Source organism: Lonchura striata, chromosome 4, assembly GCF_050655825.1.
Source record: "Lonchura striata isolate lonStrDom1 chromosome 4, ASM5065582v1, whole genome shotgun sequence".
Classification (NCBI taxonomy): Eukaryota; Metazoa; Chordata; class Aves; order Passeriformes; family Estrildidae; genus Lonchura; species Lonchura striata.
Window position 1 is genome coordinate 46,294,530 of NC_140706.1, and position 23,495 is coordinate 46,318,024.

Sequence of the window (23,495 nt, forward strand, 5' to 3'; positions counted from 1 at the left end):
AGGTGGCACAGCAGAGGGGACACGGCACAGGGGACAGGCAGAGAGAAGAACATGGCAGAGGTGGCACAGCAGAGGGGACACGGCACAGGGGACAGGCAGAGGGGACAGGGCAGAGGTGGCACAGCAGAGGGGACACGGCACAGGGGACAGGCAGAGGGGACAGGGCAGAGGTGGCACAGCAGAGGGGACACGGCACAGGGGACAGGCAGAGGGGACAGGGCAGAGGTGGCACAGCAGAGGGGACACGGCACAGGGGACAGGCAGAGCGGACACAGCAGGAGGACACGGCCGGGGAAGCCCCTCCCCGCGGGCGGCGCACGGGCGGGGCGCGGGGGCCATGGCGGCCGCGCCGGCGGTGGCGGCGGAGACGCGGCGGCGTAGCGGGCTCGGCATGGCCCCGGCCCGGCTGGCGGCGTAGCGGGCTCGGCATGGCCCCGGCCCGGCTGTGGCTGCTGCCCCCGCTGCTGCTGCTGGTCGCGGCCTGCGCCCGGCGGCCGGCGCGGGGCCAGGAGGCGCCGCAGAGCCCGGACTGGCGGATGACGCTGAAGACGATCCGCAATGGCGTGCACAAGATCGACACGTACCTGAACGCGGCCCTGGACCTGCTGGGCGGCGAGGACGGGCTCTGCCAGTACAAGTGCAGCGACGGTGAGCGCGGCCGGCGGCGCGACCCTTGTCCCGGGCACGCCTCGCTGGAGTTCTCCCGCCTGCGTGCCCGTAAATCCGTGTGTGGCCGCGGCGAGCGAACTCGCGCGTGTACGCGTGTGTAAATACGTGTGTAAGGTGTACGGAGCCTGTGTGCACGCAAGCAGTTCTCTAAGCGCCACGGTTTAGTAGCTCCTTTTAAACGTCTCCAAGATGTTTGCCTTGGAGAAAGGCTTATTAGTGTCAGATCTGCAGCTGGTGTGTCCAGGGAAAAACCCTGGAGAGGGAAGAATAGCTCACTCCCGGCTGGTTATTTACGAGCACTCCTGAACATTTCGGTTTGGGACAGAATAGCTTAAATCTGAGCTATGGGATATGTTGTTTCGAAGTCACGCTTGAATAGCAGGTTTTAATGGCAGCCGCGTTTGGCAGTGGAAGGAATGCATCCTGCTGTTCGTAAATGTCCTGCTGCTACCAGCAGAGGACACCTGTGCTGCTTCCCTGCGCTTCAGCTGCCTGATTTACCCGAACAGTAATTGAGGCAGCTCAAGTTGGCATGACCTGATAGATGATGAAGGTTATTGTTATTATCATCATCATCATCATCATCATAATTATCATTATTACTATTACATTAGACTATTATTATTAGGCTGACCCTACTCAAGCATCAACCAGATGACTTACTGCGGTGCCTTCCAGCCTGACCCATTCTGTGATAACCTCCCATGCTGTGCCCATTCCCAGTGCCAGGCAGGCAGTGCTTCCGAAACGGGATTTCTTTCCAGGCTTTTCACTGGCACCTCAAGAGCCCCCCAGAATGGGAGGCTGGCATAGCCTGTCGTGATGGAATCACATCACCCCAGTATAGTGTGTGAGAATATTTGTTAAGTCAGGGAATAAGTCTGGCTGGCTCTACAAGAGTAGCCAGGACACTGTGATATTTGCACTCTGTACTAAAATATGAATCTTTCAAATGTGGTTTTTTTTCCCTATTACATTTAACTGTAAATGTTTCCAATAATGAAATGAATTAATGGAGTTAATTTTTCAAATTAACTGGGTTCATTTGAATTTTAAAATTTTCAAATGGCTGGGGTTAATTTTTCAAATTAACTCCACAGTCTTTCTTAACTTGGGATGCAGAATTCCTTGGTTTGCTGCACTAGCGAGTGTTCAGGGGGATGTGAGTTTAGCAGTCTCTACTAATTCAAATTCTATGGATGTTACAGCTGTAGAAATAAGAATGATGCTTCATCCCAGTTAAGATAAAAAATCAGAGAACTACTGTTTGTTGCATATAGAGCACAGAAGTATTTATGAACTTACACTAAAGTACTCTGATAATATAGTCCTATATATTGACCATACTTAACCAACACATCCATTTTAGTAATTTTTTTTTAACTTAGGAAGCAAACACTGATACTTGCTCAGGTGCCTTGTCTCCCTTTCTAAAAAAAATGTCTTAGTACCCCTAAGTTGTAATTTTGAAAGAATTGTTGATATGCAGGTGCCTGAATATATGTTTAAGTTAAAAATACAACTGATACTGGCTTAAGCCAAACAAATGTCTGTGGTGAGTTTTAAAACTACTAAAATCCTGTTCAAAAAAATCTATTTGAGACATGACAAATTACCTTTTTCAGGATCAAGGCCCATTCCTCGCTATGAATATAAACCATCACCACCAAATGGCTGTGGATCCCCTCTATTTGGAGTTCAGGTAAGTATTTCCATTTTGGGGCTCCTTTGTGTGTCGTTTTCCTCAATGTAGATGATTTTTTCCATCCCCCCTTCTGAGACAGCATTCATATACAAGGTCCCTGTTCTTATCAGCTCCTAACACATGCTCTGGTAACAACATATGGGAAGTGTTAGTATTGTAAATGAACATAGCATAAACATTTTCAAAGATTACAAGCATAAAATGTAATGATGATAAATTTCTTGGGTTTTGAGTGTTTGGTTTAGAATTCTGTTTGCACAGTCTTGAAAGCATTGTGTAACTGCAGCTGTAGCTGTGTGAGAGTGGAGAGTTTGGCTATGACTCTTGCTCTCCTTACTGACACTAACCCATTTTCCTTAATGCTAGAAAGAAAATAGGAGTCAGCTTGTTATCCTCCAGCTTTGGGACTTTCTCTTTTTTCCCTTGCTCTGCCCATCCACCACCCCAGAGTGTAGGCTGGGGCTGGGCAAGAGGCTGGATAGGGCAGAACTACACTGAACAGAGGGATATTCCATACTGTAGAGTGGTGCTCAGCAATAAAAACTGGAGCAGTGGGAGAAGGTGGGGAAGGAGTCATTGCAGAGCTGTGTATGACTTCCAGGTGGCTGCTGCCCAGAGGCTGGCTTGGTATCTCCTCCTTTGATTCATCTCTTAAACTGTCTTTATCTCAACCCATCATATTAGTTTTAATTTTTAACTGTTACAGTGTGTCCATAGGCTATGTTTTTCTTATGCTGGAATACCAATGGAGGTGTGTGCGTGTTTTCTTCACAGTTTGACATCGGTATCCCATCAATGACAAGGTGCTGCAATCACCATGACAGATGCTATGATACTTGTGGCAACAAAAAAAATGATTGTGATGAGCAGTTTCAGACCTGCCTCTCAAAAATTTGCAGAGATGTGCAGAAAACGCTTGGAATCTCAGAGAGTGTCCAGGGTAAGGGTGAAAAAGCCTTTATTTTTTTTTTCAAGTTTAACCTGAGCTTAACTTGGCAAAGAATCTTTGTGCAGTGCAGCAAGGCCACGTTTTCATAAGCTGCTGAAGGATGCTTTGTTCTGTCCCTCTGCTGTGCAGCCCAGATGCTTGTACAGCAGAGCAGTGACACAGCATAGCAAAATGATGAGCATTAATACTAACTTGGAGTTGAGGTTAGTTTTAACTTTAGGAGAAAAAATAATGCCACCCATTTGAGAGTATGAATATGGGAATACAACTTGATCAAAATGCATGTGTAATTCTTGTATTTACTGTAACATAGCTTTAACATGACTGTTCTGCTGGGTGATTTCTAAACTTCTATGTGTGGTTGCTAGTAAACTGTAGGAAAATACGGAATCTTTCCCTGTTGTGAAATAAGGTGTTAAAATAATATACTGTCATAGTGGAAGTAGTTAATAGTAGTAGTAGTAGTAGTAGTTAATTAGTAGTAGTAGGCTGTCCCCTAGTGAATAAATGTTAGGTTTCTCTGTAGCAGGCCATATTATATTTATTATGGTCATTGTCTTAGATCTAATGGGTACAAGACATAACCGCTTTTTAACTTGGACAATGTTACTTTCATAGTAAATACTCCCACTGAGAGCAGTAAGGTTTTAGAACAACCTTGTGTTGTTTAAACTTCTTAAATTTATTTAACTCTAAATAAATCGTCGTGTTAGTCTTCAGTGTCAGAACTGGTGAATAGTTGTTCAATTCTTTTGAGCTGATGTTAAAGATAGCAACCTCCACATCAATTGGGATGCAAAGAGTGAGAACCATAACCAGCTCTTTCATCTTCCAAGACTCAGGATGTTTCCAACACAGATAACAATCCATGTGCAATGAATTTTCATTTTGTTTGGCATATAAAAAAATCTTTACTCAAAATTTAAATGACTGTGTGTTGGTTCAGTCTTTCATTTGAGAATCTATTTGCTTCGCCCAGAGAAGATTGCTTCTTTCTTAGTGTCATTCTCAATTTGCTAGAGTTTTCTCCTGTTAGTTTCATATTCCACTTGAAGAGTACTTTTTAACTGAACTCTTCTTTGCTTGCAGCTTGTGAATCAACTGTTCAGCTGCTGTTTGATGCAGTTATACATTTGGGATGCAAACCATACCTGGACAGCCAGAGAGCTGCTTGTATGTGTCATTATGAGGGCAAGACAGATCTCTGAAAGAAGACACCAAGATATCATGGTGTAGAATAAAGCCAAAGATCCAGGCAAAATGAAGCAAGGCTTTGGTTACAAACCTTTAGACTTTTCAGACAGTGATACATTAAACACCGACATGAATTTACTGATTTGAGGATCACTATGATATTCTCATTCATGTAAAAAAGAAACAAGTCGTCCTTCTCTCCAGTTTATGCCAGAAGCTTGGGAACTGAAACTGTTTTCCTTTGGTGTATGTGCACCTGTATGTGCTGTTGTAAAACACTGGTGCCATTTTAATGTTCCCAGGAAGACTCCACAGTGGAGACATCAGAGGCACCAAAGAGTTATATGGAATTCTCAGGTGATTTTTAATACAGGTCAAATTTTAGGTTTACTAGTAGTTGAAGCATCTGATGGGTTCAACAGGAAAGAGTGTGTTGTGTGTACCAGTATGAGACATCTTACATAGCCTACACCTGCGTGTTTCTGCTGCAGTTGCCTTGAGTTCTCTCTCATGTTTGTGGTCCTGCAGGTTTGTTGTTAAAAAGCCAGGAAAACGCCCCAAGCCAAGGTACATGCACTACATCTTTCTACCTGATTCTATATCGATGCCTTACTATTGCAGCACCTTTCAGATCAAATACATTGATCCTTTTAAGGACTGTCCAGTAAAATGAACAGTTTGCAGCCTAAGGATATACTTTTGATTTGACAGAATGGTGAAATGTAGTTTCTGTATTGTTTTTTAAAAATTCATCAAATGTCTGGTTTTGAATAAAACATTTTGTGCTGTGTATTATATGAACGGAAAGGATATATGTACAAATATGTTGATTTATATTTCTGTTGTGGCACAACTTGGGTACTGTATTCATCTTTGCTTTCATTTAGTGTGTTCTGATGAAAACTAAAAGCAAGTTCCACAGTTAAGATCAGAGTGCCCAAAAAACAAATTTATTTATGATGCCCTCTGTGAGGCTGATGAATATATAAGCTTGTACTTCTGTTACTTGTTCCCTCTCTGACTTCTCTAGCTAAAATCACCTGATGCCTGAATTATTTTGCATTTGTTCTCTGTACTCCCTGTACTTGTTGCTTATCTACAGGTGTCAGTCCTTAGTTAACTTCTGCATTAGGTCTTCTGTTATAAAGATAATTATTTGCTTTAATTATTCACAGAAGTTGAATAAAAATTAAAATATTGCATCTGTGGAGAAATTAAATGCATAAAATTCACTGGACTCATGGACTATAATGTGATATAATTTTGTGGATTTTCTTTACCAGTTGTGTTTTTTGTTTGTCCCTAGAGCTTAGTGTTCATCTCTCTATATATAATTTTAATTTTTACTATTATTTTCATTTGTTTACTTTATTTCAGTTACTGAAGTGTTCTTACCTAAACCCATGAGTTATACTTTTTTCTGATTCTCCTTCTCCCCATTCCTTGTCTGCCTGTGTATGTACAATGGCTGAGGTTGAACCACAACAACACAAAATTTTCACTGTTGGAAGGAGCTGGGTTTTGTTCCCTCCTGTACTGACCTGTAATTATACCATGAAAGCCTCCTGGAGTTTCTCTCAAACCATGTAAAACACTAAAAAGAGCTTTAATACTGCTGGATAGCACTTTGATAGTTCTGCTTGCAAACCACAAGGAGGCATTTCACTTCTTCCAGGTAGTCTTTACTTTGCACAAGCTTTTCCTTTAACAGAAATCCCTGATTATAGAGTTACCTGCAAGTTATACAAAATGCATTTTGCAGACCATAGTCCTAAGATGAAGGCTAGCTATCACCCCTAGGACCTAAAGTTCATTTAAGAACTTACATATTTATAAATATATGAAAAATGTAATGCTTGTCCTGGTTGTGGCAGTTATAGTTAATGTTTTCCTTAGCAGCTGATACAATGCTGTGTTTTAGTTTGAGGATGAGAATAATGTTGATAAATCACAGGTTCTGCTGCCCTGCCAGCGAGGAGGCCAATGTACACAAGGATTTGGGAGCAGACCCAGCCAGGTCAGCAGACTCCAGCTGACCCAAGGGGTAGCCCACACCATATGGAATCATGCTGAACAATAAAACTGGGGATAGTTGGCCAGGGAGGGGCACTGATCACTCCTTGGAGACTAGCTGGGCATCAATCAGTGGGCAGTGGGCAACTGTACTGTCTGTCACTTGTCTTGTATATCCTTTTGTTACTATTTTCCCCTCCTTTTCTATCCTTTAAACTGTCTTTGCCTTTTTTTCCGATTTTCTCCTTCATCCCACTGGGGGCAGTGAGTGAACAGCTCCGTGGTGTTTAGCTTTGTGTTAGATTGAAGCATAACAATACTATAGACAGCGGCTCATTTAATTTAATACTGCATGTTTTTGTGTAGTCAGTAATACTGTACAGCAGTGTGCTCACAATCAAACTAGCTTTATCATCCTGTAGTTCCCATCCTTAATGCTTCTTCCAAAAAATACCCACCTACAATCTAAAAGTTTCTCAACTTATAGGCACGTCTCACAATAAAACTTTTATGTATTAAAATGAGCTGAAAATGCACACCAGCCCAGCACACTACCTCGGGCTGCACACACTGTGATCAAGATAAGAGTGAATCAACAGTGGCTGAGCCTGCTCTTAGCCTCCAGCAAAACAAAGGAGAAGAAAACTGTCTTACAAGGATCTAGGCAAACTTTTCGACTGAGGAACACGGCTGACAGAGTCCTGGATTTTGGTTCTGCAGCTGCAGAACTTCACACGAGAGTCTGGCTGCCAGTGGGTTCAGGGGCAGCTCTAGTGTGAGCTGTGAGAGCTGGGATCTGCAGTTGGCAAAAAATTAGTCTGTTTGGTAGGGGTGTAAATGTTACTCAATATAAGACGCAAACTTTGTGATAGTCACATTCTGACTAGAGTATGCACAAAGATAACTGAAACAAAGTTCTCTCTTGATCCAGCTGCATACCGGCAGTGTAAGGTAACAAGTCAAAACAAGACAAAAACAAGCTAAGGCAATTAATGCCTCATGGCTCCTTTAATCAAAGGGAGACGTCTTGTCTAAAATCTGTACCCATGCAGGAAGCCTGAGTAAAACCAGACCAGGTAAAAATGCCACTCTAAATCTGCTTCTTTTTGTGCTTGTAGCAGCACTCCTTGAAGTGCACATTCATATCTGAGTTTATCTCCCTAAAAGTAGTCTGGATAAAAAATTCAGATCCCTTTTTGGGTACAATCTCTAAAGCTCTTACACAGAAGAAGGGGTTTTTGTCATTGGCTTTGGTTTAGAAACATATTATGCGATCGATCAGCCACCGGTAAGTGCCACATAATTCCCGGTTGGGGAATACTCGTTAAGACACCTGGGCACTCTGGTCAATACCTTGTCACTGAGTTCCGAAATCATCAGATAGAACTAGAGCAAGAACAGAGCAAAGCTGCAGGATGATCCACACATCCAAACCTCTCAAGGGTTGTGTGCGGGTGCCCGAATGGAAACGCAGTTTGAGGAATAGGAGCCGTTCAGGAAAGAAAACACTATGTGTCTGAAATGGGAATTTGAGTACAGTTTTGAAAAATTTAAACTAAGTGAATACGGGAGGCTGTCACCGTATTTCAGGACGGTGGTTTTGTACAAGCCGGTGCAGTTCCTCGACCACGGTCTCTGAAGCAGCACCCCAGGAGCACAAGGGTCACACAGCGCGTTTAACACCTCACCCTGGCGCTGGCTCGGCTCCGCCCCGGCCCTGGGGAGGCGGCCCGCGCAAACAAAAGGCGCGGGGCCGGGCTGACCGGGGGGAGCCCGGAAGACGAAGAGAAGGGACGGCTGGGCTGGTGTTGGTGTGCAGCCTTGTTCCACGGCGATGTCGGGCTCGGAGCGGCGGCCGCCGGCGGGTGAGTGTGCGGAGGGGACGTGGGGGGAAAGCCCGGGTCAGTCCGCGCCGCCGGGCGGGTTCCTGCCGGAGCAGCGCGGAGCGGGGCGGGGGAGGGCTGCGAGGGGCCGGGGCGGCCGCGCTGCCCGCCCGGAGCGCCCCGGCTTCCCCCGAGCGGGAGCGCTGCCCGCCCGGAGCGCCCCGGCTTCCCCCGAGCGGGAGCGCTGCCCGCCCGGAGCGCCCCGGCTTCCCCCGAGCGGGAGCGCTGCCCGCCCGGAGCGCCCCGGCTTCCCCCATAGAGGGAGCGCTGCCCGCTCCCAGCGCCCCGGCTTCCCCCGAGCGGGAGCGCTGCCCGCTCCCAGCGCCCCGGCTTCCTCCGAGCGGGAGCGCTGCCCGCTCCCAGCGTCCCGGCTTCCTCCGAGCGGGAGCGCTGCCCGCTCCCAGCGCCCCGGCTTCCTCCGAGCGGGAGCGCTGCCCGCCCGGAGCGCCCCGGCTTCCCCCGAGCAGGAGCGCTGCCCGCTCCCAGCGCCCCGGCTTCCCCCGAGCGGGAGCGCTGCCCGCCCGGAGCGCCCCGGCTTCCCCCGAGCGGGAGCGCTGCCCGCCCGGAGCGCCCCGGCTTCCCCCGAGCGGGAGCGCTGCCCGCCCGGAGCGCCCCGGCTTCCCCCGAGCGGGAGCGCTGCCCGCAGGGCGCTCGCGGGGAGCGGGGGCTTTGCTTCCGTCCTTTCTGTGAAAAACACTTTCACTCTCCTGTGAAAATTTAAAAAGTTTAATCAAGGGCAATAGGAGACAAGGAGCATAGAGCAAAGGTTATTACGGCCGGGTGCATCTTGGCCCTCAGGCAAGACCACACTTATCTTCGGTGGTACCCCTTACATCAGCCATTACATCTATTGCATCATATTCAATACAAGCAATTATGCATAGTAAACTTTTCCTCCAGGCTAGTTTACATATTCCAAGAAACCTTTAGTTTGGATCCGCCTTTTTAGAGCATGGGGATTCCTTGGCTGTGATTTTGGTACATTTTTATCACCTCCAGTTTTCGGGTGTTGGTCCACACTTGTCCTCAGATAGTGAATGTTGATAGCTGGCATATCTGTAGCAAGTGTCTTCTTCATATGTTCATTGGATGTTATCCCATCCAAGCAGGCATTTTAACACAAGCATACTTATATCAGCTATTTCATTAAGCATAACAAAAGAAATAAAATCTATATAACTAAGTTACTTTAGCATTACACACCTAAAATCTATTTTAATACTTGCAAAAAGCCAGCATTATAAGATGTAACAATAACATTTCCTTCCGGAGGAGGAAGGGAACGGGGAAGGTGCGGGGCAAAGGACGGCAGCGACCAAGGAGGAAGTTTGTGGATTTGCAATAAATCCAATGGATGCTGCCCAGGGGAAAACCCCTCCCGCTCTCTGGCAGGGCAGCGGGATAGGGAAGCAGGGAAGGTCCCGTGCATGTAACAGGAGGGCAGGAAAAGTCAGGGCAGCAAAACCTGAGCTGGCTTCCCAGAAATGCAACTAGGCTTAAAGGGACTTCTGTGTGCCACGCGGTTGTTTCTAACTGCCTTGCCCTTTGGTCTTGATAATAGACCTGTGATTCCTTTGAAGCAATCCACCTTCATGAAATTAAAGACAAGTATTCCTGTTGGTCTCAATCAGATTTTAGAACTTTAAGACAGAAAATGTCTGTCACAAGCTTGCTTCTGTGTAACAAAAACAGCTTTTCAAAAATCATAATTCAAATAATGTTTATGTGAATGAAGCTGCAATATGAGAGTAACAATGAAAGACCAAAGACTAGGAAGGAACTAAACAGCATTAAATTAACAGGAAACCCATATTTTACTAGTTTCCTGTAGCCCAGGAATTCTAGTCCTCCTATGTCTACATTTCTGTCTTAAAGTTTGATGACTATAAAATTTTATGATCAGTTTTGGGGGGAGTGGATCACAAGAACTTTTGTCCTCTATCAATACATAGCTATGTTAGTTTTGCAGAAGGCCTTAATAACATTTGAAAAATAGATGTGAAAAGCTAGTATTGTATGTGCAAAGTAGTTTGCAAAATACATGAACGTGTGACTCTTCTTATAATTGCAGGCCATGTCCAGCTGGATAGCAGACCTACATTACCCACCACAGGTACAGTGTTGTGTACAGTTCTCATAATGTGGTAGTTAGTCTTTACCAGTAGGAGCAATGATTTAATAGCCCACTGAGATGCATAAGTAAGAGGAACAAGTATTTTGGCCTAACTGCAAGTTTGCAGTTCTACACACTCCCAAGATGTGCATGTTGCTTGTTTCCACACTGTTACTTTTATGTTTATTCTGTATTAGAGGTGATTAAAGTCTGTATAGTTCAACAGAAGAAAAAGTTTAAATCTTGCATCTTCTCAGTTGTCAATAGCTCTTAGACTGTCTGGTGTGACTCATGTGCTGCATCCAACCTTAAAGAGAATGCTCAGCTTTGCATTAGTAACATTAATGAAAGAAAAGAAACACCAATGTATTTTTAAGTTATGTAAAATTTTAACTATTGAGTTAGTCTATTTTAAAAAATACACCCAGCTAGTTAGTTATATTAAATCATAATCTCTGAATATGTTTATATAGGTACAGATACACAGATAGAAAATACGCATGTCTTGACCACCTGAAATCCAGACTGCTGAAGTCAAAACTTCCAGAACAACCTCCAAAAGTTGTGCGTGCAGACAAACACTAATGAGGCTGTTTACCTGCATGCCTACTTACCTGATGAATGAGCTGAATGAGCTTTTGGTTCACATTAAAAGCTAAACTTTAAGGCTGGATGCATTCAATCAAATTGGGTTTGTTTGTTTATAATAAATTAGTTTGTGGCCAAATAACTTCTTGATTTCTCTAACAGATGGAAATGAGAACATCACGGAAGTAGATGCATTGAATATAAGGTAAAGTTCTGGTGGCAGTGACAGAGATGTCCCAAGGGACTGAGTCAGTGCAGGGTTTTCTGGTTTTTGTTAAGAATTGGATAGAATTATTTGATTCGACTCCACCCACTTACAAAACATGTTAGTTGTTTTAGCTACACCAGCTGCAGATGTGAAGGCATGTGGAAGGGACTATGAGGATTGTTCTTTTTTTATTGTAGGCAATGTGCAAAGACCATCACAATCTAAGGAGACACTGGACAGACTAAGTGGTAGATTGTAGCACGGGAACGTATTCCTCTGGAAGGAGGGGAAATGGACCATGGAACAGTGATTCCATGAAAGCCCTGAAAAGAGTAAACTATCTGCCTGATAACTTTACCTCATTCATACAGCTGAGTAGAGAAAGAACAACTCAGGGAATCATTTCTTCAATGGTCATTCACAGGATCCAGTGACCAAACTGTCCAAAATCCCCACTAGCCATGCACCTAGCCAAATCCTAAGGAAGATAAACTGCCAAAATCTGAAAAAATTCTAGTACTGGCACAGGTGAAATTGTTCATAATAACAAGGTTAGAATTGCATTTTACCATGTTTGGTACTAAGAATGGGAAGAATGTGATGAAGCACTGAACTTCTCTTATTGGTTCTCCAGCCAACATTTTAGAACCTCTCTGACTTTAAACAGTCATCCTAAATTCCTGTTCTCTGTCTGAATTCTTATGTAGACATTACATAAAGATGTTTCATTAAGGGGATTCTCATAACAAAGTGGAGAAGCAGAGATAGTCTATGGGTAACAATGGTAATTTTGCTGTGAAACAAAAGCATTTGCTGATGAAACTATGATCTTCAACACCTGCAGGCAAATATTCTAAGCAACTTTCTCCTGTAATTGCACCAAACCTGAATATTCCATAGCATGAAAGAAAGTATTAATGTGGCAAAAATAACAGCTTTGACCAGAGCCAGTCCTAGGGCAGCATGACCTGGATTGTCATACATCCGTGTACCTCGAACTCTGGACCTGTCTGTTGCCAGAACTGTTTCGGTTTCTGTTTTCTGCATTGATAACTACAAAAGCAGAAAGACTGTCTGCTTTGTCTTTCTAATTACAGCTATGTCAACATGTAGGATCTTTTGGGTCCAAGTGTGTTGGCATGACTGTGGGTCCACAGCCAAGTCCAGAGTGTGCTGTCACACATCCTCTGCTGTGTTTTGCTCATAAACCAATAAAATTGCAGAATGCTACTCCCAAACACACAGGTATTCTATGTGTTTGCTGCCATGATAAAGTCCTCTACTTAGAAGCTGGGTAGGTCATCTGTTCTGTTCTTAAGAAGACCTCTGTCCTTCAACTTCAGGATTTTGTGGGCTGGTTGCTAAAAGCTTAGATGAACTTGTCAACTTAAACTTGTCAAATTAAATTGTCATAGCTTTCATTTCATTAGGGTAAATAACAAACATTTGTTTTCCTTCTGCAAGATATGCTACACTTAGCACCTCATCCCAATCAATAGTCAGTCTATTGATTACAATGCAGCACTTGATTGACTTAGCAAAACTTGAAGTAAATCACAGACAGCTACGATTCCAAATAAGTACATGTGTATTGGCCAATTATATTAATATTTAGCTAAGCACATAACATGGAGAATTGGAGCCATGTCTGAAATGCACCATTATGTGCCTTAACTAATGAAACAGCCTCATTTACCAAGAATGTTTTCCATCTGTGGCAGCAGACAATCACTTGATCCTGCAGAGGAGTACAAAATGAACCATCAAAGAAGAGGACTTGCATTAATCTTCAATCACGAGCACTTTTTTTGGCATTTAAAGCTGCAAGACCGTCGTGGGACGTGGGCAGATAGAAACAATCTGAAATGCATGTAAGAAACTTGGTTGCTCTACTAATGCGTAAAAAAAGTCTGAATTTTAGAAATGGTGGTCATATTAACGAGTTACCTAAATCTTGTGTTTAAGTAGAGACCAGAAGATTTTGCAGACATAGCAGCTATGCAACTTGGGTGAAGAAAGGTGTAATTAAAAAGCTTCAAGGCACATTTTTTTAGGTCACAGAAACTGCTGGCACAAGTCCTAGGAGTTCAGTGAGTCCAGAACTTTCTTTGGCAAACTCTTTGAAGTAACTTTAGGTATTAGACCTTTACTTGACACCAGTTTGAATTCAAAATCAACTTTAGTAGTTTTATTCATAAATAATGAATAAGAATATTACTTCCTCCACATGGAAAGAAACTGAGTTGGTAGCAATTGATATATAATTTGAGCAAGATTTTTACTAATACTGATTTGTTCTAACAATAGTTTGACAGACCTTGGGTTTGAAGTCCGACTTTTTGACAACCTGAAAAAAGAAGATGTGCAGCAGAGAATTTATGAAGGTAAGAGACTGTGTATTGTTTATGTCTATTGCAGCAGAATTCCCAGATACCTTTTCTTCCAATCTCTCAATTCATTTAACTTAAAATAAATTTTTGTAAACAAGGAATTTAACATTAAAAGGACTGAAAGGTTAGACTGAAAATTATTTTATTGTAATTTTATTGTATTTTATTATTTTATTATTTTATTATGTAAATGAAGCTTCAGTGAAGAGAACTAATTAAGGCACTGAAAGCTGAAAGACAGTATGCGCAGCTGGGAGAAGATAATTACATTCTTCTTTTTATGGTTAGTGTCCCTTCAGCCAGGTTGAATCAATGCACCTTGAAATCCCTACAGTATGGCTTTTCCTGAAAATAGCATCCATTTGAAAAATGACTGACTGGAGATTCAATGATATGATACAAATGTACAATGTTTTTTAGACCTGAATATGACTGTTTTGTCATTTAAACACCACTTGACTATTTCAGCCTCTATGGAGGACCACAGCAATGCGGACTGCTTTGTCTGTGTTTTCCTGAGCCATGGTGAGGATGGTCACATTTTTGCATATGATGACAAGATTGAAATTCAGACCATCACAGACATGTTCAGAGGAGACAAGTGCCAGAGTTTAGTAGGAAAACCAAAGATATTTATAATTCAGGTAAGATGTCTGTTTCTGAATTCAGTGAAGTTAACACTGACTTGTGTCTTCCTTGCAATAGAAATCTATTTTCCTGATGCAGTCTTTCCACAAGGCATTTAAGACAAGGATTCTTCTCTTTTTTTTTAGAAACCCTATTGTATACTACTGTTAATATTATTATTACAGCTGTATTTAATAAGTAATTTTACAAAAAGAAACACAAACCCATGTCAGATCAACTGTCAGTGTGTATTTAATAGCTGAGAAGGCAGTACCAGGGTTTTTTGCAGCCTGAGCTCAGTTCCTATTGGTCACACTTCACAGCCCAAGGCTAAGCTGATAAGCTATCTAACCTTTGTATCTTCATTGCTTCCTTCCAGGCAAGTTCCTTTACTTGATCCTTAGTGAAGTTGGGTTTTGTGTTTGGGTTTTTTTCCCGTTCTTTTTTTTTTTTGTGGCATTTTTTGGTTGTTTTTTTTTTTTTTTGTGCTGGTAGAGATTTTCATCTGTTGTTGTTGGTTGGTTGGTTGGGGTTTTTTTGTCTATGACCTATACTCAGCATCTCTGTAGAATCCAAAGAATCAAATTAAGGCTTTATTGTCTCATGAATACTATTTGTGCTAAGTGGTCACATAAAGACCATATGTAACCTCCTGTTTCTTTCTTTGGTTCATGGGAGAATGAAAGTTGGGAGGTACATCAGGAGGTCTCTGGTCCAGCCTCCTGTTCAAAGCAGAGTGATGGGGTCAAAACAGGTCATACAGGGCTTTATCCCGTCTTTATCCAGATTACAATTAGCAAATTCATATATATACCTGGCCTTCAGCAGATTGTAATTGTAGTAGTTTACAGAGTAATTCTAAGTATTTCCTTTTTATTCCCAAATGCAAGCTTCCATAAGGCACAGGGTTGCTGCAAGAAGCAGTATATTGTTAATTCACCTTTCATTAGGACTCAGATTTCCATTTTTTTTTTAACCTGCTGCCAAAGATGGAAAAAATACTTTCATATTTAAGTTCTAAGTAATACTTGGAAACATTTATAATATATACTCATCAAAAAGAAATTAACTTAGTTCATCAGCTGAGTTATTTTCCAGCACAACTGGCATAGCAATTACTTCTGAAAATCAAAAGAAACATCAAAATGAAACTTTATCACTGTAAAGAAGATAAGAAGATTCTTTTTTTTAGTGATAGTTCTGAAATAATGCTCCTTTGTATCTTTTGATGTGTTCTCACCTTGTTATCCTCCATGTGTAGCCTTTCTGCACCACTAACAATACAGGATCACTACTGACTTCTCACAAAAAACCTTCCCTCAAAAAACACACTTGAGACTGCACTAAGAGCAGAAGTGTAACAGTATATAATGATGGCTGTTCTTCAGAGCAGTAATTCAACACTGCCTTGCCAGCAAGGGAGGAAATTCTTCCTCTCTACTCAGCAATGGTGAGGCTGCCTTTGAAGTATTGTGTCCAATCCTGAGTTTCCCTGTTCAAGAAAAACACAGTCTTACTGGAGTGAGTCCTGCAAAGGGCCACAGAGATGATTAAGGGACTCTGGAGCATGTTTGATATGAGGAGAGGCTGAGAGAGCTGGACTGTTCAGCTTGGAGGAGATGGCTCAGGGGAATCTTACCAAACACCTTGTTCTAAACACCTGGTGGGAAGGAATAAGAGGGAGACAGGCTTTTTTCAGTGGTAAACAAGTGACAAGTTAAGAGGCAACTGGAACAAATTAAAACACAAAATTTCGTCTCAACACTTTTTTTACTGTGAGGATGGTCAAACACTGGAAGAGGTCACCCATACAGACTGTGGAGTCTCCACCTATGGAGATCTGACTGGACATAGTCCTGGACGACATGCTGTAGCTAACACTGCTTGAGTCAGGGGGTTGGACTAGATAATCTCAAGAGATCCCTTCCAGTCTTAGTGATTCTGAGGTCATCTTCGACCTTTCAATGGACTTTGTCCCCAACATTTTAAGTGACAGAGAAATAAATGGGTCTTTCTGAAGGCAGAGTCATGGTAATGTGGCACACCTAGCTGAACAGAAGTGTCCCTGGTTAGTGTCAGAATTATCCTATTACCAATGAGCTCAGCAGGGGTGCAAACAACACTTCTCACCAACAGGCCTGTCGAGGTGACAAACATGATGATCCAGTCATTGCTCACGACTCAGCAGATGGCAGTGAATCCCCTGACAATGAGACTGAAGTGGATACAGCTGGTGTCTATACTCTGCCTGCTGGTGCAGACTTTATCATGTGCTACTCTGTGGCACAAGGTGAGTTCTGATGTGGTGTCTGATAACTTCACTGTAACAACTCTGAACACATCTTCATTTTGCAGTCCAAACAATGAGAACAGTTCTGTGTAAATCTGATTTGCATGTCTGATGAGTAGCAACTTGTCTGGGAAAGAACGTTATGTGCTAAAGAAGTGAAAGCAAATTATTAAAGTGCATTAAATTTGCCAAACAAAAGCATTGCCAGCAGTCTTGTGACTGAGCCTCCTGACAACCAACATCCATCTCTTTTCCAGGATTCTGGTGGCTTATAAATTTCCCTGCACTACATGGCAGTTCTCTCCAGTCCCCCCATGCATGTTGTCCTCAGTCCCATCTGCTCTCCTATGAAGTAGAGATGCAGTCTTGTAAGCTACCAATCCCTGAATCATGTTCCTCTTAGCTGAGCACTACAAGTGGTACCAAAGCCGTTTCCCATCTACAATTTGCAGTGTAATTGGCAAAGTAAGATTTAAACACGTTAGTAATTCCTTATAGATGGTAGCTAGCAAACGTGACTCTGATAAATATTTTTCCAAGAGGTTATCACTATTTACATTTGGATGTAACTTTATGACCTTTTTCTACTCTAGGCTACTATTCTCATCGTGACCCTATAAATGGCTCCTGGTATATCCAAGATTTGTGTGAGACCCTTAGGAAGCATGGATCTTCCTTGGAGTTTGCAGAACTTCTTACTGTTGTTAACAGGAAAGTATCATGTCGCAGAGTACATATGTGCAAAGACATTAAAGCTATAGGGAAAAAACAGATTCCTTGTTTTGCGTCAATGTTAACTAAAAAATTGTATTTTCATCCAAAATCTAAGTAGATTATTTAGCAGTGATGACCATTGCTATTACTTGCTGCAGAGCAAAGAGAATGCCATCTTAGTTGAGGAGATGTAATATTCTACAAGATTGTCTCCAGAATCACTTTGAGCAAACACTACAGTTTCTATACTTCACAGTTTCTAAAATCTTAAAGCACTTTTAAAGCTAGAATTACACCAAGGAATTCATATCAGGAAATATGGTGCCAAACTATTAGAAGGTGCTCAGATTTTACTGAAATTGATGCTCCAGACTACTTTTTTCTTAAAAGCGTCTTGCTTGATTGCCATCTAACTATGGCACATTTTACTGTTTCCAAAACATGTCTAATGTTCCATTAGATTAACTTGTCTTGCTCCTATAGCACAGTTTACAGGGAATATGGTTTGTAGAGCATCTTTTTAAATTTGTGGACAGCAGAATCCACAACTTTTGTAGCTTTACTAGGCTTTTTAAATGTTTTTTTCATTTTCTTGCAACACTAAAAAGTAATTTAATTCCTTGAGTAGAACATAGTATTAATATAGGATTAATCAAACAGGGTTGATTAATAAAGGGTTTCCTTTTGCTTGAATATAATTTATGCTTGGGGCACAATTACAGTTTGCTGTTACTTTGCATCCTCAGGAGAAAAACAGTAGTAATGCAATGAGAACATGTACAAAAGTTTGCTCAGGGTGAGCTTGCCTAGTCCGTATCTCTAAAGCTAAAGCTGCTGGACATCTCTAGGCAGCTCTATAAAGTATAACATATGCAAACCTCCATACTTCAGGCCTTTGAGTTGGATCAGGCCTCCTCTTGGCCCTGGAGAAGATCAGCCATACCTCTGTCATTGGGTACATAAAAGTGATGGTGCTTGGTCAACACAGGATTGTTATGGCTACAGTAGTTGTGGTGCTGACTTGAACCAAATGTTTCCTTTTATTTTTTTAACATTAATAATTGTTCCTCTGAGGGACAACAGAGAACTCAAACTGAACAAAGTGTCTTAATCCACTTTCCTGGGGAAAAAATACTCGGTTTACTGGTTCTGCTTTAGTTAAGTCTTTCCATATCCAATGTTCTGAGTCATAAATGCTGTATCTTACTATAAATCGTGTATGTTTGAATGCTTTGATAAATTCTTTCAATAAAAGGCAACAGTGAAACATAAATGATTTTTAGCAAGTTTGAGATACCTTACTTTTCCAGCACTAATCCACTTTCCTGGGGAAAAAATAATCAGTTTCCTGGTTCTGCTTCAGTTAAGTCTTTCTATATCCAATGTTCTGAGTCATAACTGCTGTATCTTACTACACCTACTTTTAAATGTTGAATAAATCATGTATGTTTAAATGTTTTGATGAATTCTTTCAATAAAATGCAACAGTGAAACATAAATGATTTTATAGCAAGTTTAGGATACCTTACTTTTCCAGCATTATTTACTAAGAAAGCTTAATTGTCATGCTAATCTAAACTTCACCTATGGTGTCACAAAGAGTCAATGCACAGACCAGGGGAAAGGAAACAGTAATTTCAGGAAAAGAATCTTTACTACTCCATGCAGAAGTTAATTATTCTATGAGCTACTGTTATGTTATACTAAATGGTACTAAAAAGGCTGTCCTTGTTTGTTCTGTCATTTTACCAGCAGTAAGAATGCCTCCATTGTACTGATGAGATTTGACAAATATTTAGAAGAACTTTGCTTCAGCAGTTCCTTCATAGGGTTCTATTAAAAAAACAAACAAACAAGCAAAACAAACACAAACCATCAAGTGACCAAATAATTTTTAAAGCTATTTATTGCAACTGTTAAAACTTCAGTGGTCAAAAATACCCAGGTGCTATGGAGTAACTAAATGTTCATATCAGCTTTGAAAGGGCATCTCCAAGATACACAAAACCAAACTCAGTCCTTGTCGCTGATTTCCTGGATGGGAAGCCTCAGGTGCAGAGGTTGGTGCAGACGCCTTAGGGATTCTTCTGCCTGCCAATGAAAGAGAGAGGAAGAGTTCATCCTCCTGCAGCCTCTGTCTTCTCCTCTTTCACACATGCACTGTCTTTCTTTTCTCAGAAGGTGCTGGTCTTAGGCAAGGAACCAAACCAATCAAACAGTGACAGACCTGCTCAACTCATGCAGTCTCCAGAGAGAAGCATGAACCCTGCCCATCAACCCACTCACCCACACCTTGAAGTATTATTTTACTGACATGACAATTGAAAATTCACACCCCCAGGCCACCAAAAAAGCATCAAACTCTTAACATGATGTCAATTATGGCACATGAAATTACATCCTGAATTCTGGGTTTTGAGCTAAAATTAGAGGTAGTTCCATTTTCATTTATAAGACACTGAATACAGGACTGTCAAGATGGGATGGAGGAATAATAATTGAGGAGTGAGAGATCTGCTACAAGTATTTCATGAAGGCCACCAAATTTCTCCTAGGTGTACATACCACCTTTTCCATCCAGTCACCATATTCTCTAAATCTAAGTCTTTTACCTATGGAACAAGCTTATGAAGTCAAATGCTGAACACTCTGCAAGGCAATCTCCTTCCAAGAAAGGGAGGAGATTGGTTTACCACAGCAGTGCAGCAAACATACTGTGTCCACAATAAATGCAGCTATTGTATTAAATGGCCAAAAATGCAACATTAGAGTATGCAAAAAATAGATGTCATGCTGATAAACTGACTTGTTTTAAATTAAATTCATTAAGGTCTCCCTTTCTGATGACCTACAGAAGTAGTTTACACGTCAAAGACAAACATTGTAAAATTATCTGAACAGCTGAAACTGGCTGATAAGCAATACAGAGTATTGATAGCAAGCCGTGAGGTCAATTTTCTGTTAGCTGAGAGTTTACTGAAAAAGTCTTAAGCCAGAAGCTGTGTCATTATTGCAGAACTGCACTGAAATACCTCTGCTAGGTCGTCTTTGAGCTTGTTGTATCGTTCCACATTAAAACGCTGCTTTTTGGATTTGCGGTAGAAGTAGTGGAGGAACTGCCTGTCCTTAGCGTGAGGATAAATGTAGTCCTGGGGAAGGAAGGAGGACGTGGATTTGTGGTTAGCAAGGAAACAGAGTAGAGGTCAGCCCATTAGAAACTCAGCCTGTTTCAGGAAGACCTACATTGTCCAGCACCTATGTATGTAAAGAGGCTACATATGAAATGCTGCTCTTACGGGGGCCATAAGGGCTTTTTAAACACATAGTAGGAGTCATTGCTGTCATGTCTGAAGGGATTTTCAGTTATAATAAAGACATAGGGTGATCTTCATGACTGGAGCCACCTCAGCCAATGGAGTCTACTCCCAAGGAGTCAGAGAAAATTCAGGAACTACTTCTTGAGGACTTATTTGAAAGTCTTAAACAATGGCACCAGCAGCTGTTCAAAAAAGCCTAGTAATCTCTTTATCTACTCACAAAAAGTAGGAATGGCTTAGCCCTTCTTAAAAACCAGTCAGAAGGAGTAAAACTCCAGCTCTTCATAGAAAGAGATATGTCTCCCCTTTTCACTGAAGGAACCTAATTTCTCACAAGGTCTATAGATCCATTTGTATAATGGAAGAAAGTACTGGTTACTATTCCACATACTTCCACAACAAAGAGAGTTTTGCATCATAGAAAGTTCAACATCAAGATGTCCACTTTGAGAGTAAAGTACAGAGATAAAACAGGAAAAAGAAACATTTCTCAAAGTCTTTACAGGATTTCAGAACAAGTCTGTATTGTGAAGCTAAGATCTGAGCAAACCTTCAACTTCTACATAATGCCTGCCTCATTTCAGCTGTCCTAGATTTACCTCTGTTAATTCTAAGTCATGGAAAAGTAGCCCAATTATGAAGAGTGGAGCAGTAACGTTTTTTCAGGCACCAAATGTACTTCAGTATATTCCAGTGATGTAACTGCCAGAGTTCCAAACAGTTTGGTACCCTGCACTGTATATACACAAACTCCAAATAAAACAAATAAAGCAAATAAAACCTACTGTTGGGTGATTTGCTGCTGTAAGGCAGCATTCATAAACTGGCACAGCACTACCAGTTGCTCTCCCATTACTGCAGTAAGCAAGGTGCCACTGACTATGTAAATTGATTTACAAACATTTTAAAGGAGAGACTTCTTTACTCACATTTCATTTCCAGGTTATGAAATCTTACTAACAGTAGTTATGCTCAGTAGCTGACTTGAAGTTCATGTGCAGCAGTACCTGCTTGATTCTGCATGATGTAATATTTGTATCCAGCTGCATTAGGGACCAAATAAGCCCCTGTCTGATGGCAAGGCCGCTTACTGAATTCTGCTTTCATCAGAGCTCAAGCTTTGTGATTCACAGACTCAGTTTTCCTCCTTTTCCATTTTCCAGACATTTAGAAGACAAGGCCTCACCTGCTTGGTAAGAACAAAGTAGGCGTAGAAAGCCATGGCACTCCCATAGGTGATGAAGTACGTGACTGGCTCCATGATGTCCCATGAGTAGACCCACCACGTGAGCCATGCCAGCGCTCCCCCCTGAGTTGACATCAGGGCTAGGCCAACCCATAAAAGCCTGGAGGTTTTTGCATCTGCACTGTCCATGATTCTGGCCTTCATCTGAAGAAAAGAAATGGAGAAACCTGTTCAAATAAACATGAGTACTCTTCTGATGAACAGCTCCTCAACTATGTTTTCTCCCTGTGGGCTAAATCCTTTCTCAGGATCAGTTACCCATACCTCTTACTGACTTACCCTGCTGAGAAAATAAAAGCACTGAAGTCCAAGGGCAACCAGATCTTCTTACCACTGTGCACCAAGAATTCCTCCTTTTAAACTCCCCTCTGCACTACTAGGGATCTGTATCTGTTTGATTTCCATTTACATTCAAGGCAGTTCTGGGTAACACTGAGGCTGGCCCTCATAAAGCAGGAGTCCTGTTGTCCACTACCCTAAGCCATGGATGATGTCGATTCCACTACTGTGGTTTTTTGCTGTCATGGGTATTCAGAACTCATAAAGCAACAAATTACTTTCAATGACATTTCAACAAATGGCCTTTTAATCTCAATACTAGCCATGTTCATGACAGCTTTCTCCAGGTGTTCTGGTTTCTACCCCATTAATGTCCTCAACAGGTAGAAAAAGAACTGAATTGAAAAGAATTTGCATTCTGAGTTGACCTCATTTACATAACAAACAGAATAGACACACCCTAGCCATTCATGATGATTTTCTTCTGTCACAGGACTTACTTCTGATGAAAGGAAAAGCTTTTGAGTTTTTTTTAAAAATGTACTCCCACTTTCCAACCTGTTCAAGAGGCAGCAGCTCTTCTTTCAGATGGTCCAGCCTCTGTAGCAATTCTCTCTCTTTCCTGATCTGGTGATCTTCTAAATGTAGAGCCACAAACAGTCTGTGAACCAAGGATTTGATATCTTCCATTTCAGTAGCATGCTCACTACTCAGCTTATCTGAAAAGAAAATATTTGTCATATAACCATTTCAAGAATATACCCTTCTTCATGCTCTCCTCACCTCCAACCCCAAAAGCAGGACCATCCAAAGGTAAAAAGACAAAGCCAAAGACAAACAGCTTTCTCCCAGGTCCCAGTTTTCTGAGACTTCCCATGCCTTTCACTAAATGAAGTGAGATGACCAGTTATTAAGGATTGCTCTTACCTTTTACAGGAGGTGACACACTGTATGCTGTGTTGTTGATAACAAGCTTAAAGTCATTCATCAATAAAACCTCCATTAAGGTTGCATCAGAGACCTTGCTACCATCTGCAGGAGAAAGACTTCAGTTCTAGATCACTTATCATGAGGAGTTTTAAACATTAACAGACAACCCTACAGAAAAGTGCTGGGATTCTTCACTAATAATGTTTGGAAGCAACTCCACTTTTAGAGCTGGTAGATACTAAACAGTCAGGCAGTGTGATTCTTGGGGCTGTCCTGTGTGCGGGGAATGGAGTTGAACTTTGATTCTCTGGAGAACCCTTTTCTATTTTTTTTGTGGGTTTTTTTTTTTTGTTCTGTTTTTGGTTTTTTTTTGTTTTGTT

The 23,495-nt window shown here is 41.8% G+C and overlaps 3 protein-coding genes across 8 annotated transcripts in view; 2 read left to right on the plus strand and 1 right to left on the minus strand.

Moving 5' to 3' along the window:
- The first annotated feature begins 369 nt into the window (after nucleotides 1–369).
- On the plus strand, nucleotides 370–5,754 carry PLA2G12A (phospholipase A2 group XIIA). The gene is made up of 4 exons (XM_021525474.3): nucleotides 370–648; nucleotides 2,295–2,371; nucleotides 3,149–3,314; nucleotides 4,413–5,754. Exons 1-4 carry the CDS (start codon nucleotides 429–431, stop codon nucleotides 4,529–4,531), a joined length of 582 nt encoding a protein of 193 aa, XP_021381149.3. The 5' UTR covers nucleotides 370–428; the 3' UTR covers nucleotides 4,532–5,754.
- Nucleotides 5,755–8,279: 2,525 nt separating this feature from the next.
- Nucleotides 8,280–18,842, plus strand: CASP6 (caspase 6). 2 transcript variants are annotated; one of them, XM_021525477.4, is made up of 8 exons: nucleotides 8,280–8,395; nucleotides 10,485–10,526; nucleotides 11,277–11,319; nucleotides 13,044–13,193; nucleotides 13,630–13,706; nucleotides 14,181–14,356; nucleotides 16,476–16,629; nucleotides 17,223–18,842. In XM_021525477.4, exons 1-8 carry the CDS (start codon nucleotides 8,365–8,367, stop codon nucleotides 17,459–17,461), a joined length of 912 nt encoding a protein of 303 aa, XP_021381152.1. In that variant the 5' UTR covers nucleotides 8,280–8,364; the 3' UTR covers nucleotides 17,462–18,842. The 2 variants fall into 2 exon arrangements, with proteins under 2 accessions (XP_021381152.1, XP_021381153.1); XM_021525478.4 differs by having other exon boundaries at nucleotides 13,047–13,193.
- Nucleotides 18,843–19,233: 391 nt separating this feature from the next.
- The window catches only part of MCUB (mitochondrial calcium uniporter dominant negative subunit beta), a 51,342-nt gene continuing 47,080 nt past the window's right edge, over nucleotides 19,234–23,495 (minus strand). For all 5 annotated transcript variants that reach the window (XM_021525476.4, XM_021525475.4, XM_085578996.1 and 2 more), the window contains 5 exons: nucleotides 23,113–23,217; nucleotides 22,744–22,904; nucleotides 21,847–22,050; nucleotides 20,376–20,492; nucleotides 19,234–19,434 (listed from right to left, as the gene is read on the minus strand). In XM_021525476.4, coding sequence (XP_021381151.3) covers nucleotides 19,357–19,434; nucleotides 20,376–20,492; nucleotides 21,847–22,050; nucleotides 22,744–22,904; nucleotides 23,113–23,217 — 665 coding nt within the window. In that variant the 3' untranslated portion in view covers nucleotides 19,234–19,356. The remainder of the gene's footprint in view (nucleotides 19,435–20,375; nucleotides 20,493–21,846; nucleotides 22,051–22,743; nucleotides 22,905–23,112; nucleotides 23,218–23,495) is intronic.